The sequence below is a fragment of the Egretta garzetta genome, unplaced genomic scaffold (assembly GCF_000687185.1).
Source record: "Egretta garzetta isolate BGI_Z169 unplaced genomic scaffold, ASM68718v1 scaffold583, whole genome shotgun sequence".
Lineage (NCBI taxonomy): Eukaryota > Metazoa > Chordata > Aves > Pelecaniformes > Ardeidae > Egretta > Egretta garzetta.
Window position 1 is genome coordinate 434,568 of NW_009259189.1, and position 16,130 is coordinate 450,697.

A 16,130-nucleotide genomic window follows, 5' to 3' on the forward strand; every position below is an offset into this window, starting at 1 on the left:
TCAGCAGGAGCAATGTGATCGTGCCTATCACTTATTAATGCTACTGTAAAATCCCCTCTGACACTTCTTCAATTATGAATGAAACTTCGCATCTAAAATGCTGTCTTGCTGATGACTCACTGCGTAGGTAAATGAGAGAGACTCTCTGGCTAAACACAAAACCTCGTCTCCATGGTCCTTATTTCTGTGCTTTAAGATAACTTCAGAGACATTAAGGTTTCAGAAACTGATACACTGACTGCTGATGCTGTTGAGAATCTTCAGTCAAACACTTTTTTGTGGGGTAGGGGGATTTATTGGACTTTCACACAGCAGGAGGTACTGCTGGCTGTATGCCTGAGGGAGCAGAGTGCTTTTTTGCGAGTCCCCCATGCCTAGCAAACTACTCCTTCCAGCATTTGGAAGTTGAGTGGCTGTGCAGGGGAAGCACGTCTGAGTATGGGCAATCCCTGCTGCTTATAGTTTTCACTCTTGGTTTCTGGGTTTCCTTTTCCACCAGCTAGTTTCACTTTCTGCCTCTCATCCGACTGCTTTTGGTATGTATGCGTGGAACAAAAACTCTCCTCTCAGCCTTTGCTGCCTCCTTCACGTAGGTCGTTTTTGGCTTGGCTGCTTCAGGTTGTCCCTCTGGGGAACTGGGACCTAGGAGCAATTGAAGAGGTTGCTCGGGTACTTACCTGTTTCAGAGCCCAAGGGAAGTGTGTGTGCATCTGCACAAAGTAGATTAGACCACAGGGAGGCATCCTCCTGCTCTATGCCACCTGCCCTGCCTCCCCTCCCCCTGCCTTTTTTTTCTTTTTTTTTTTTTTTTTTTTGAACCAGTAATTGATACTTGTCATATGAAGTATGACATTACCTGGCAGATAAATTATTTTTACTCTGCCAGCTGATTTTAGTCCCCATGTAGCTCAAAAAAACATTTCAAGCTGCTTATTCTAGCAAAACAAGGCTTTTCCTGTTGTCCGCTGCACCTGGGGCTGGCAGGTGATAGGGTACCCCTGCCTGCCCCTGGAGAAGCAGCTCTTCATCTGGCCCCATGCTGAGAAGCTGGGGCCTGCCCCACCAACCTTTCATTTAGGATCAAGGCCACAGCAACTCATTTGTTGTTCAGGCATGGCATGTATCCTTGGGGATTACCCCCTCCCACCAGGTAGAGTGAGTGCAAAGCTGTTCTGACAGAGAGGTTTTCTATTATTTATTCGTACGTGCTCATAAGAACATGTTTGTGTTTCATGCGTCCTCATAAGAACGTGTTTATGGTTTTTGTTTGAGTTTCCCTTAAGCATTTGGGTATTGAAGTTTATTGTTTATATTAAGGTCAAAATATTTTTTTGTTAGAAGAAAAATAAGATTAGCAGAGCCCTCAATCTTTTCTGTTTCAGTGCTGCCAGAATTGTTCTGGAATGGCTGCTTCCTTTTTGGGTCTATTGTTTGTTTGTTTTGGGGTTTTGTGTTTTTTCATATTTGATTTCTGTGCTTGTTTGTGCAATGTGGTATCAGGAGACTGCCTTTCGTCTCCCATCATATGAGAAAGCAGCAGAGAAAAAGACTTCCTTTATTATGTGAGTTGAAGCGGTTACTGACTAAACAAGAGAATGATGTTCAGACAAAGTAATAATCTTTTAATTATTTGACTGCTAGCCACAATGTGTATGCTGGCAAGAATTTGAATTTTGATTTTATTAGTCTGGTTTTGTAAAGTGTTTTTACCATCTAATTTTACCTTGTATGTATGTTGTGGTACTGTCTTCTTGACTGCCACAGCTGTTTTATGCTAGTATGTGGCTTACCTTGATGTCAAGAGTCTTTTCTAATGTTTTATTTGATTTTCTTTTCTGCAAGTTCCTGCTACCAGCTAATGTTAGTAAATAAACCTTAGTTTGTTATTAGCAACTCTGAAAAATATCTTTATTCGTTACTGCTTTTCAAATCTATCTGGTTTTTGTTTGGTTTTTTTATCTGGACATTTTCACAGACCAAATAGGTGAAAACGAAACTAAATCACAGATACTTTCCATCTGCCTGAATGTGTTATTCAAACCATATTTTGGCAGAACCACTGGTGTGTGAGTATTATGCTAAAGTGTCTTACTTGGCATTCATTTTTTACAATGGTGATTTGGTATTGTATGGTTCACTTTGAACACACATAGTCAAGCGAGCAAACCATAAATATAAATCTTATGACCAGTAAATTTATTTAGGTTCAAATTTCACCTCTAATTCTTTCCTTTAATTTCCGCATCCCCAAAACCCCCACGAAATCTTGTATTCCTGGAATGAAACGTGCTGTAAATAAAGACCTGTATTCTTTCAGTGTTTGCAAGAGGTGTATTCGGAAAATGGACCATCACTGCCCGTGGGTCAATAACTGTGTAGGAGAGAATAACCAGAAGTACTTTGTACTGTTTACAGTAAGTATTTTGCAAGTGGCGTTTGAGGTTGTCCAGTGGGTAGCACTGAAATGCTGTGTGTGAAGCAGCTCTGAAGGCTGGCTGGCTTTTTTTTTTTTTTTTTTTTTTTCTTTCTTTCTCTCTATCTTTCTTTCTTTCTTTCTTTCTTTCTTTCTTTCCACATTTTACACCGTACTGTGGTTGGTAGGGTCCCAGGCTATATGTAGGGTTCCTAAATGTTGTAGTTGTGTGAGTACCTATGTGGGATCATATAATAAGAGGCCTTGCCACATCTTAAGCACGGAGTGGGAAGTCTGCATCCCCTTTGGCAAGAATTATCCACGTTTTACTTGCAAGTGGTTTATTTTCGTACTTGAAAACCAAGGAGGTGTTTGACTTCTTGTACTATATCTGTGGCATCACAAGTAAGAAAATAGGAGTGCAAACTTGAATACTACATATTTAAGGAAGGGTTGAAATCTGTTTCATCAAAGCGAATGGCAAATATCCCGTGGGAGTAGCATTAACATTACACGGCTGAGTTTCAGTGATGCTCTGTTTTATTAATAAATCTTGAGACATCTGTAGGTTCAAGGAAGTATGTTCTCATACTACCAAGTAAAAAGAGGCAGATTTTCAGTTAAATGGAAAGGCTTACTTAAGTTCTATGGTGTGGTTTGTTAGGATGTGGATTACAGAAAAAACAAATCCTATTTATTTCCCTTGAGCAAGGTTTTTTTTCACCATGAGGAGTGAGCTAGGTGTTTTAATTCTATAAAAAGGATTTCTGTTTCTCTTAAAACTGACATCTACTTTCAAGCAGGCTGTATTAAACACTTAGTGTGGCTGAGAGAAACAAAATAAGGGTTGCTGGTTTTGTTCTTGGTTGTTCTCTTTGAGACCTGAGGAGGTGGAAGAATAGCAGCGTGTTCAACTTGCAAGGAAAAACAAAATACACTCTCCTGTCACCTTTTTACTGCTTCCACAGGGGTTTCTTGTAAACAAAATCTCTCTCACTTCTAATATCTGCCAGCCTTCATCAGAGACTATAGGTTCAGGAGAGTTGTGTTTTTAGCCCTGTCTCAGTAAATTGTAGTGTATGTGTAGCACTCATATAGTTCAAAGCATTTTGTTACAGAGCTAAGACCTAATTTAAAACAAAAGGGATTAAGTACAAAGTCTTAAAGCTTGAGAGAAACTTTCCATGCCAGTGTCTGCCTCAGGGAAAAACACTTATTAAAAAAACCCAACATTTTTCTGAAACTCATGCTGGAAAATAGATAAAGTGCTTTTTGTGGTTAAAACAAATCAGGTGTTGTTTCTCTGGGAAACTGTAGTGCTCTCAAGAGCAAGGATGTAAGCTTTGACAACATGATACTTTGATGTCGGAGAGTTGCTGTTCTCTGGAAGTTGCACTGTACTCAGCAGAGATAAGGACGGTAAGCTGTGTGGAAGGCTGCGCTGGGGCGCAGGAGGTTGTGTTCTGTGTCCAGCTGGCTTTGAATTAAACAGTCTCCCTCCTGTGCACTCAGAGCTGTTAGGAAGGCCAGAATGAGTCTGTTTAGTCTTGGCATTTGCCAGCTTCAGGGTGCTTGTTTAGGGGGGATGGGAGGGCTTGGTAGTTTTCGGTGTGGTTTGTTTTTTGGTTTTGTTTGGTGGGTTTTTGGGTTTTTTTAAGTCTTAATACTTTGCTTTATTTAAAGTGTTTGGAAGATGTAGCATTTTGGTTTTTAAACTTACCTGATACACCCTATATTACATTCTTTATTTTTCAGATGTATATAGCACTGATTTCCTTGCATGCTCTAATCATGGTGGGATTTCACTTCTTGTATTGCTTCGAAGAAGATTGGACAAGTGAGTACTAACAAAATATCTCTTGAAAATCCAGATTAACCTATGAATAAGACCTTATAATGTAGTTTGCTTGTAAGGCAACCCCTTTTATGCTGGTTTCAGAAGAATGCTATCAGGGCTCTGCTGTGCTATCTCTATTGGGTTTTGTATGATCAATCCTGGAACTTCATAATTCTTTCTGACCTGCTGGGATCTCTGTCCTGAAAAGCCTGTTTTCAACTTAAGCCTGATACTGCCTAGGAAGAAGCTGAGATGTAAAGACACCTAGACGGTATGTGCAATAATCTACTGTTAACATGAATGCAGCACTAATTTCCTGCATGTCAACAGAAGATAAGAAGAATGTGTATGCTTTTTTTTAAAAGGGTAATGTGAATCATTCTTGCAAGACTGCCAGGAAAACAGGCTAACTCAGATCCAAAAATCCACCCTCACAAGAACAAACAATTCCTTTCCACAAAAAAAAAAAAAAAAAAACAAAACCCAAACAGACAAACAAAAAATGCAGCCCTCACTTTGGAGAAGCCAGCAAGTAAATTTTCACAAAGCCAGTTGAGATGTGTTTTTAAAAGCACAAATAGATATAGAAAATCCTCTAGGTAATGCTGAGTCAAACAGCAAGCTGTCAAAGAATGTGTATGCAGATATATGTGCCGCTTGTGGGGTTTTTTTGGAAGAGCATTAGCTTTTTCTTGGAATTTCGATTGTGTCATTCAATATAATGACCAGTTTTAGTTTACAACACTGCAGAGGAGGTGTACGTTTACACATATGAACTGAATTTACAGGGTTGTTCTGCAAATCAAAACTTCGTAAAACAGCTGCCAGCTGTCACTGAGAGCATCTGGATTTGACTGTAGTGGCCAGGGCCATAGGGGAAGGATACACTAAAACAGTTTTTTCCTTTGCCCGCTTTCTCAGAGCCTGTATCTGTGGGGGAAGCACTTTCCCACCTGTCCCAGGTTTAGGTGTCAGAACAGAGCAGTTATGAGAGATGGATCTGTTGTTCCAGCTGCCTTGGATTTGTGCTGATTGTGTTAGCCCCTGATTATGGTGTATCTGTTGCAGCTTAACATCTCATGAGAAAAATAGGGATTTTTTTGGTGATACTCATTCTTGGATTTCAGAAAAGTCTGGAGATGTTCTGACGTTTACAACACTCGATTCAACACTATGATTTTTGCCCTATGATATTTTCCTCCCTCTTCCTTTCTTCTGCTCCTCTTACAGTTACGTTCTCAGATTTTTTTCAGCTCTTGCCCGAGTTGAGTTTGCACTATAGAGTTATGAGGGAAAATAAGAATTTGGCTTAATCTGCCCTTCTTTAGGTTATGACTTAGAACAGTTATGTAAGGAAGCATACTCTGGTTTTGTGTTGGTGCTACAGAAATAATTATCTTTCTGTCCTGACCACCAGCTTGGGATTTCTAATGGGACTTTATAACTGTGGAAAAATCTGTTAACCTTAAGGTTTAAGAGAGAAGCTACAGGTGAGATGGAGTGGAGTGGAGTCCTAGCCAGTGTGCTGGGGAAACACCTAAGTGGAAAAGAAAGTTGTATTCTTGAGGAGTTGCGGGGGTTTTTTTGGTTTTACTTTTTTTTTTAAACTTGCAGGAGTGATCATTTGATTGCTGAATATCCTCAAGAATGTCAGAGCTTCCCTGTGCACTTTTTTGAGAATCGTGGTCATATAATTTATTTTGGCAGTTTTGAGTATGGAAAACTTGTGGCTTAGCAGGTGTTTTGCAGCTGCTGCATTACCTGATCTCTCCCCTTCCAACCCTGTTGTTTTGTCTTCACAGAATGCAGTTCCTTCTCTCCACCAACTACAGTGATTCTTCTCATTCTCTTGTGTTTTGAAGCCCTCCTATTTCTCATCTTCACCTCGGTTATGTTTGGGACCCAAGTACACTCTATCTGCACTGATGAAACGGTGGGTGTCTTGCTCTCTTCTTCACCCTGTCTCTCCCACCGTTCATATAAACAGTGAAGGGCTACGGGGTTTTATCTCATTGCCCGGGGAGTTCGCTTGTGCGTACCCTTTGAGGAAAGACCCAATGTAATCAACTGAGCTAGCACAGTGCTGGGTTGTGCTCTCTGAAGGTTACTGTGAGAAGCAGCGTGCACCTATGTATTGGCTGGGATGCTGTGTTGACAGTACCTCTGGTAAGGTAGGCATTGGTAACTGGGATTACTCTGTAGAGTGTTTGTCCCTGCGGATTCGAGAACCTTTTCCCTTTAATGAAGTGCTTTTACATTGGTATTGTCTGAAATTCAGCTGTGTGTCCCCTGGTGTCACTATTTACAGCTTTATATGCTGGAAAGCCAAGATGAGTAGGTGGGGGAGGGATAAACACACACGCTTCTTTTACTCTAGAAGATTTCCAGTTTTAGCTGCCTTTTAAACAGGTCAAAAACTCTTGCCAGAGGGAAAAAGGGAGTGGAGTAGGCTCGTGGAAACCTGCTGGGTACAGTCTGCTGCGAAGCTACCATGTTGTCCCCAGTCCAAAGGTGGCATAGTAGAGGTTACATAGTAGTGTTGCTGTCCATCATATATCCCTGCATTTGCCCACTTCTGTAAAGATGGAGCTGGTGACTCCCAGGGATGTTCCCACACTTGTGAATACTGCCGGCCTTCACCAAGCATGCTCAGATATGTGAAATAACTGGAGTGGTTGAAGAGAAGTGACAGTATTAAAAGAGTGACAACTCTTATTTCCTCCCCTGCCTCCTTTACTTTTCTTTCCCCTTCACTTGTTTGCCCGTGGCCAGCTGAAGCTAAAATAGGTATTTTTGCTGCCGTTGGAGAGCTATGACTGGCATTATAGACTGTAAGAGCCCATTGCTCCTCAGTCTTTTTTGCAGTACTTTTAATGCTTGGCTTCTGCAAGAGGCTGACATGCACACTGTGACTCTTCTGCGTTCAGAGGAAGACTTCAGCTGTTCTTTCTGCCGGGGAGAGCCCCAGGAAAGAAGTACATTGTCGTACAGAACAACAGGATCCTGCCAAGCTTGAGTTTATCAATAAGCGCGTAAATTAGCAATGCTGCCTGTGAAATCGTTATCTGAGTTTCTCAGTCTTTGAAATGTGTCAAGAATTTTTAGAAGCTGCTTCCTACAGCTGGGCACCCAAATAAGCCCCCTGATTTTCTGTTCCCTTCAAATTGTGGGAAGTCATAGATGTTAAAGGAACAATGCCACAATCTAAAACAAAAAAAGAAATACATTCTCCCCCTGTTGGGTTGTGGGTTTTCATTTTTGCTTTCTTTTTTAGTATGTACCAGTAAGGATTTTGCTCAGTGGAATGTCTCATTGTTGATTTGCTAGCATTGAGCCAGCTGTGTCTGGCAAGCAATCTGTTTTGAGCAGAGGAGTATTTCCAGGTGAAATTCTTCCTGGTGTGGGCTCTTGCAGTGTTTTACCTCATGTTTTACAGACAGGGCTGTGTCTTGCCCTTCCTCGCCTTTCCTCTTCCAGTCACTGGGAGACCTCATTCCCCATCTTGTGTACGCTGTCCCACCCAGACGTCTCTTTTCTGCCTGAAGGGACCCAGAACCCCAGCATTTTGCTGTTGTCTGTAGAGGTGACATTTACCAGGTATCAGCACTGATACACAACTCTTGCAGTTGACCCATGTTGTGTTCTGCAGAGCTCCCAGAATTGGTAATTTGAGAGACACAGATGTATTACAGTGCATTAATCTGTAGCACGGGAGAGACATGTAGGTCAGGAGACGCTTACCTTGCAAAAGATCCAAAGTTAAAGAGCAGAGTGATCTGCCTGCTGCTGCTACCCATGGAAGAGTAATGCTCTCCACTGGCTGCACTTGTTCATTTTGCTTCTGCGGCAGCCAGGCATAGCTTTCCTGAAAGGGCAAATGCACCTTGTGGGTTTTAGACACAATACAGGTGTTTATATTTTTGTAATGATCCACTAGTGAATGTTTCAGCTGGTTGCTTGATGGCTTGTTTTTGTTCTCCCTCTAACCTTTACTAAACAATGCCAATGATTCCTCTCAAATCGGTATCTTATTTAACCCTTTCTCCCTGCTGTCAGCCCATGCATGTTTTAGCAATAATTCTAATGAAACATGAAGAGGCACCAGGTAGACTCAGCTACACTGAGCCATGGGCATTTCCTGAACTTGCTTGGTGAATCTGGGAGCATTATAGAGATTATCTTTGGGTTTGTGGGTTGTTGTGTTTGGTTTTTTTTGTCTGCAAGCTTACAATGGTTTCCTCTAAAACTTTACCATCTGGTTAGCCCGTAATGCGTTCAGCCATTAAAGCACATATATTTTGTTTGGTTTTAGGTGGTGGGGTTTTTTTTAATTGACTTCAGAGGCAATTGGAGGGCAGGTCTTAAAAGGTTTATGAAATATGTAGGCCTGAACAAAATGAAAGTAATTTTATTTCCAAGCAGTACTTTCCATCCTTAATATTTTTTTAGTCTAAAACAGTGAGAAGGAAAAGCAGTATAGATGCATTATTTTTTTTACTCCATCCTTTGGATAAGGGGTAACTGAGAGTAGACCTTTCCCCAAATCCAGAACAAAATCTGAGTGTTTGACTGAAAATGTGGTATTTCTGTTTTCAGGGAATAGAACAGTTGAAAAAGGAAGAGAGAAGATGGGCTAAAAAAACAAAATGGATGAACATGAAAGCAGTATTTGGCCATCCGTTCTCTATAGCATGGCTTAGCCCATTCGCAACACCAGACCAAGGAAAAGCAGACCCGTACCAGTATGTGGTCTGAGGAATTCTTGACCAGCATTTCCACTAAAATAGAAACCTATTACAGCACTACTGTTACAAATTTTCCATGAATGTTTAAAACAAAAAGCAAAACAAACTTTTTTTATGTCTATTAAATGGCTGATAATGCAGAGAAAAAAAAGCCCTGTATTCCACAATTTTAGATAATTCTATATCTCTGGCTGAAACTGCTGCTGCTTTTCTTTTTTTCTTTTTTTTTTCTTTTTTTTTTCTTTTTTTTTTCTTTTTTTTTTCTTTTTTTTTTCTTTTTTTTTTCTTTTTTTTTTCTTTTTTTTTTCTTTTTTTTTTCTTTTTTTTTTCTTTTTTTTTTCTTTTTTTTTTCTTTTTTTTTTCTTTTTTTTTTTCTTTTTCTTTTGTTTTTTAATCTTGTTAACTTTACTGGCCTTTGTTTCTCTCTGCTTTCTGTATGGCATAACTAATGTGAAAGGGGTTCCTCTTTCTCTGTTGTGACCCACCTCTTCTGAGTAGATTCTCATGCTGTCTCCTGACTGTGATGAGCTCTGTGGAAGACATATGAGTGCCAACAGCCCTACACAGACACCTTTGGACTTCCTGAAGGAGCACATTGCTCTTTCATAAAGTGAACTTGAATGGGGAAGCAGACACTTCACTTACGGAAAGGTGCAAGACGAGACCACGACACAGCAAGAGAGCCAGTTGACCTGGTGATCGCATACAGTTCAAGTACTTAAAACAAATGTTGCCAACACCCATTCCCACCCCACCCTCCTTTTTCCTTCCAGCCGCAGAACCAATTCCATCTTTCTGGCATTATTTTGTCTGCTCCCTCCCTTGTGCGCAGGAAATTGTTGCCCTCTTAAGGTAACTGGCAGATTTAGAAGACACTTTGGATTATTAAATGCCTTACACTTGCAGGAAAGAAAGAAGTCTGACTTTCAAGTGTTTAGAATAGCAGAATCATCTTGTCTGTGTGTGTTTGTCTTGGTAAATGAGTTGTTAGAGCAATGCCTGCTAACCAGTGTTAATGTGAAAAACTGACATGAATGCCCAGACTACTGTAACGACTAATATTGATGGGATGTGTAGGTGTACCAGGGCAATCGATTCTATATTTTTAGCGTTGCCCTGGCTTAGAGCTTTGTAAATCCTATCTCATATTTATGCATACATGTGTTCGTGTGTAAACACACACACATATGTGTAAGCGGTTTAAAGTGGGAAATACTGACGGTAAGGAGCATGTGTACTGTTATGAACTGTGTGGTGATGAAAGCGGGAGGGGCAGAAGGCATTCCAAAAACGGGTAGAGCTAAGCTATTCATAACTACAACTGACATCTTGAGTTCAGGCAGGAATTTTATTATATTTTCACATCATGACTCCCAGGGGCTCATCAGATGAATTGCAAACAAAGGAAAAATACAAATCAGCTGTGTCCATGAATTCCAAGGAATCTTTTCTTTCCTTGGTTTAAAATAAAGTGGTATTTTTTTGGAAAACGACCTGTTTAGAAAGCTTCAAAGCCATGGGGGAAGGGAGGGAGATCGGGGAAGAAGGAATTTAATGGATGTCTCATTTTGGAAGTAATGTGAATGCTGCATCTTTTCAATCTGTCTATGCTTCCATATGGAAAACAAATGCAATAAAACTTTTCCAAAAACTTGTTTGCTGTTCTTATTTTCTTTCTTCTCTTCAAATGTTGGGAAAAATCTGTAATGGTTGTCTGAGCTTCCACTTCTGTATGCGAGCAGGCAGAAGCATGTAAAGGTTAATTAACAGAATGTTCAACTTTTGAGTTTAAAAATGAGTTAATGTGTAATATCTGTTAATCAGTGGGTTTGTTTCCGCAGTTGGAAGTGGCTGCTCTGCTGCATGAACAGGCCCTTTCTGCATCCCTGCATGCTCAGGGTGAGACGGTCGGGCGCGCGTTGTCATCTCTGGTGTGCAGAGGGAGCCGCGGGCTGCACTTGCGCCTCAGCGGGAAGATTCCGTGAGGGAAACGTGGCCTTTGTGTGTGGGTTTGCTGGAAGAGTTCAGGAAAAGTTTAGCTTCCATTTTCATAGTGCCGATACTGCTGATAGTGGGAAGCTACTGTAAATAAAGGTGTAGCTCAGGTTTTAGTATGCAGTGGGGGTTTTCAGAAAATGCTCCTGGCTTAATAGTTACGGGCTGGATCTTTGGGCAGGATCAGCTCAGCTGGTCAGGCACGTGCGGGTGTAACTTGAACCGGTAGAGAATCCGTCCCTAGAACTGTCTTGACGCAAAATCAAACGTATTGGAGTGGGGGGAGGCTGTAGCCACCTAGGCAATTAACAGATGAATGTGTATCTCTGTACAGTTCATTGCTTTAAAATTGTCTTGACTATATGTATGATATATATTATGGAAATGTATGAATTATACACATTCCACCGGTGCACACTCCAGCGTTGCTTTATTTTAATTACCCTTTCTCACTCTGCATTTTGGAGGAAGATCGGTTACGTTGTTCTGGGATTTTGACCATTGTGAAGAAACGTGTGGTTACTTGGTTTTTCGTGTTTCAGACAAATGCAAATTGTTAAACAGCACCACGTAGTATTGATATTTTCTGTCAGACTGGTTTCATTTTAAACGAGGCGCCATCACAGCTTGCAGGAATGTCCCTTGGTACCTGCCGTGTCTCTCTCCTCGGTCTTTCTTGTGCTGTACGACTTGGTGGCCCAGTCTGATGCCATCTGAACGTGGGTGGAGAGGAGCATGAGAAAGGCAGACTTGCCGCTTTGCTCGTGGGAAGTGTTTTCTCAGGCAGGACTACCTGATTTCAGGTGCTAGTTCTGTTTTAGCGTGGCCAAGAGAAATTGAAGGACAAACTGGAATGGCTGTAGGGAAGGTCTGCCTTCACAGTCGTTCTTTCCAGTGATGCTTCCCATGTTGTCTTCTCCTCGCTGGACAAGCCGTTACGATGCTTGCCTGTTCTGTTCGCTCTTTCCTTTGGTGTTCTAAAAGCGTATTAAAAGACACTAATGCGTTTCTCCTGACACGTGAGAACTGTCCTGTGCGTTGCTTCTGGGCCAGCCCAGCCTCCTCCCCCGGCGCTGCGTGGGAGCAGGTACCGAGGGCCGCGGTGGGAGAAGCGGCGTGTGTCCTGCAGCATCGCGGGGGCAACAGGACAACCTCCTCCTGCTGTCCCCGTGGTCGCAACGTTGGGCCTCTTACTGCAATGGGAGTGCCCAGTGTTTTATATTTCTCTGTGCACGTCTTCTCTTTTCAGTATTTGTTCAAAATCATGTAATTTGGAACAGCAAAAGATGATGCTTTCTGAGTGTTGGTTTTGTTGGTTTTGGGGTTTTTTTTTTAAGTGAAGTAGCTTGATAATGGGAAAGAGAAACAGGCGTTGGTTTAATTTCAAATACAAGATCCTCACTTTCTAAAATAATGATAAGAGTTTTAGGGGTAAATACAATTTTTTTTTTTTTTTTAAAAAAAAAAGTTTCATTGAACAGTAATGAATTTCTTCAGCAGTTGTGCATTCCTTCGACACCCCACACCCCTCCCCGAATTTTTTTTTTTAAATTTTTTTTTTTTAAGGCAAAACCTCATGCCCTACTGACCGTGGAGCCGGCAGCCAAAATAAGACCAGGGTACAATTTTTAAAACTTCTGCTCGTTTTCAATGTGTGCCCTGAAGAGATTAGTGAGGTCAGGCTGGGAGAGAGAAAGTATGCCCCTGCCTGCGCTGATTAACTGCGCCCTAATCGGGCATTAGCGCGACCTCGGCCTGACCCTGCTCACCGCTGCGGTTAGCAGATGCTCTTCAGAGCAGACGAATGAGGGGTTTTGGGGGGAGGGAAGAGAAGGGTTCCTGCCCAGAAGTGTTCGAGGTCCTTATTCCCGATTTAGATGTCAGCACGGATCAAACCGAATCATGTGCATGCCCAAGGGCAGGGTTAAAGCTCGTACTGCCAGGGAAGGGTTTTGGTACTTGGTGTCTGTTTCTCCTCCTGCCCTTTGCTACTCGTTTTCCTTCTCTCTAGATACTCACACAATAACTGCTGCCGCTGCTGCCGTGATGGTTTGTTACTAACGCATTCGAAACCCCTGCAGTTCTCTAAGGAACGGCTGACGACCAAAGGTCTTCCTCTGCTTTTAAGCTGGACCAGCCGCAAGGCGCTGGAACCGGAGTATCCCGGAGGAAAAGCGCGTGGTAGTGCTAAAATGCTTTGCCGAGGCTCTGCTCTGCCGCGCGGAAGCGCTGCTCCTCTCCCGGCTTGCCCGGCAGGGAGGTAAGGACTGGCACTGGCCGCCACGGCACCGAGTGCCTGGTCCCAATGGGCCGGAGGCAGCGCGGGATTTTCCCTGGAACAGCGGAAGCTGCGCATTTGGCAAGCTTGGGAGCAGCGTGAAGGGACACGCGTCCCTGCTTAGCGTTGCAAGATGCACATTCGTGCTTTGGGGCTTGAATTTTTCCCCAAATTGCAACCCTGAAGGCTTCAGCTTCGGCGTTGTGTCATTTCTTCCTGCGCATTTGCTGCTGGATTTCTCCTAAGGGCAAGAAACGGGGTGTGAATGAAGCTCACAAAAGTTTTGCATGTAATTCTTTGGCTTATGGTGTGTTTTTTCCCAGGCCTGCTCATGCTGACTCACTGTTACTGCAAAACCAAGCTGCTGCTGTATTAAAATGTCGTGTTATTTATGAGGTTTACTGCAAGCACAGCTGCAGTGCCGCTGAGCTGTTGTGCGTATCGTTTCCCGTCTCCCTGCAAAGCTTTGAAATGTTTTGTGGGTCATTAGGGAAACCTGGCAGAATTAGAACGCGACCAATGTATTTTTCATCCAGCCCTCCTAATGCTGCTCGTTTAAATTAATTTGCTTGTTTTTCCTTTCCTTGAGTGTCTCAAAACTTGGATCCAGTATCCTCGCTTCTCTAAGAACAGAATTTCTGTGTGGTTGCTTATCTGTCGTCTTGAGCATATCGTACGCAGCTGTAGATCTGGCTCCTCTCTTACATGATGCAGAAGACGGGCATAAAAAAATTACACCCTCTTTCACGTAGCAGTAGCCTTAAAAAAACCCAAACCCCAAACTTACTTCCTTTTTTCTACATGGAGAAGACTACCAGGAAAAAAAAAAGTCTCTGCCCAAATTGATGGACCTGTTATTTAAATACAATCAAACTGCTTGCTTCAGTGAAAGGGATGTGCTTGGAGGGAGAATGAATCAGAATATTGACTGACCAAGGCTCCAGTCCTGCTTTGAGACCTCCTGCGTTTTTCCTTTCCTTGAGTGTCTCAAAACTTGGATCCAGTATCCTCGCTTCTCTAAGAACAGAATTTCTGTGTGGTTGCTTATCTGTCGTCTTGAGCATATCGTACGCAGCTGTAGATCTGGCTCCTCTCTTACATGATGCAGAAGACGGGCATAAAAAAATTACACCCTCTTTCACGTAGCAGTAGCCTTAAAAAAACCCAAACCCCAAACTTACTTCCTTTTTTCTACATGGAGAAGACTACCAGGAAAAAAAAAAGTCTCTGCCCAAATTGATGGACCTGTTATTTAAATACAATCAAACTGCTTGCTTCAGTGAAAGGGATGTGCTTGGAGGGAGAATGAATCAGAATATTGACTGACCAAGGCTCCAGTCCTGCTTTGAGACCTCCTGTTCCACCTCTGCGGATTTCCTCGCCTCCCAGCGGGTATCCAGCTTGCGCTGTGATTTGCCTTTGGCAAATTTGTTAAGTGGCAATTGTGGTCTTAAATATTTGCTTTTAATTGGCATAGAGTAAGCTTAGTTTTACATCAGCTTCTAGTGACAAGCCTAGGTGTGGCTGTGGTAAATTCCTGACCACTAGGAAAAGCTGCAGTATTTTGCCTGTATCTGAGCTATTGTAAAAGTGCCTAAATAAGGTGAAATTTTAAGTTGTAATTGTATTTTATTACTCCTAGAAGGGATGCAAAAAGCATCGGGATAAGAGATGCGCGTTTCCAAAAGGGGTGGCTTCTTAGAAGTTGCTAAAATCTATAGCAACTCATACTGAAATAGGCCACTGAGATTCAGATTGTCCTTGAATTTGGTCTTGGGATAGGGTTTTGTTGTTAAATTTGGGGATGAAGCTCTCTGTTACACAGGACATCTGTCTTCATTGTTCGCTAAAACTCAAATAACATCCGGGTTGTAGAGAGGCAGTTTTGCACACGCTGCAGCTGGTGGTGCACGAATACCTGCTATACACGTGAGACGACCCAAACCTCTTCTCTTCTTGCAGGGTATTGAGCGTCTTAAAAATCAGAAGCCGACCTGGGAGAAGACCAGTGGCTGGGAAGGAATGAAGCTGGCGTTTGGTGGTGCTTTCTCCTTGGGGTGGTTCAATCCCTTTTCGAACCTGAACTGCGAGAGCCCGGCGCCGGCCGAAGCGGCGGCAGCAGCTCCTGCGTCTGCAATAATGACCCAAGAAGAAATCGAGCAATTTCTCGCTCAAGACGTTGCTGTCCAAGTGTTACACGAATAAGCAAAGCATCCTCCAAGATGTCAAGAGCAGCTTTCAGTTTGTTTGTTTGTTTGTTTTTAACAACTACTTGTGATGGAGATTTAAGGGGTTGTTTTTTAACATACTTTCAGTGCGTTAAAAAATTTGGGAGTATTTATCTGGAAGCCAGGTACAGCACTAGCAGAAGCAATGCAAATCTCCAGAGAAAGCTTTCTAAGTGATGAGATTCCTAAGCTCCTTTTCGGACCCGCGACAACTGCTTTATTGAGCTTTTCTTACTTGGCCTTTAAGGAAAGTTTCTAATTGTCGGCAGATTAGTCCCAGCTCCCAGAAATGAGCAGTCCTAAGGAGTCCGGTTAATCTTTTGTTCTTACAGCCTTTTGGGGGGCTAAAAGATGAGCCCTGCACCATGGCCAGATTAGCCCAGCTCTAAAGGTTTTCTTGAAAAATGACGTGTCCTTTTTAGCTCATCCCCTGGATGCTGCCTCTGGATTATGAAAGCTGCTGATGCTCGGGTCTTAGCAGAGGTGGGACGCCGGGCTATGGATGCAGCAGATGGGCGAGCTCCAAGACATCTCCAGGGGTAAATTTTAACCTTCTGTGTTCATGGGGCTGCCCAAGACTGGTGGTGCTCGGCTGGGCAGTGTTGGAGCCGGTGGCCCAGAGGTGGTGCCGGGC

At 42.6% G+C, this 16,130-nt stretch overlaps 1 protein-coding gene across 4 annotated transcripts in view; it reads left to right on the forward strand.

Moving 5' to 3' along the window:
* ZDHHC3 (zinc finger DHHC-type palmitoyltransferase 3) overlaps nt 1–16,124 on the forward strand; it is a 31,197-nt gene extending 15,073 nt beyond the window's left edge. For 3 of the 4 annotated variants that reach the window (XM_035891336.1, XM_035891337.1, XM_009635732.2), the window contains 4 exons: nt 2,318–2,414; nt 4,169–4,250; nt 6,053–6,183; nt 15,231–16,124. In XM_035891336.1, the coding sequence (XP_035747229.1) occupies nt 2,318–2,414; nt 4,169–4,250; nt 6,053–6,183; nt 15,231–15,473 (553 nt within the window). In that variant the 3' untranslated portion in view covers nt 15,474–16,124. Of the gene's footprint in view, nt 1–2,317; nt 2,415–4,168; nt 4,251–6,052; nt 6,184–8,846; nt 9,238–15,230 lie in introns of those variants that run through there. The other variant, XM_009635733.2, reaches the window with a different exon arrangement.
* Nucleotides 16,125–16,130: the final 6 nt, after the last annotated feature.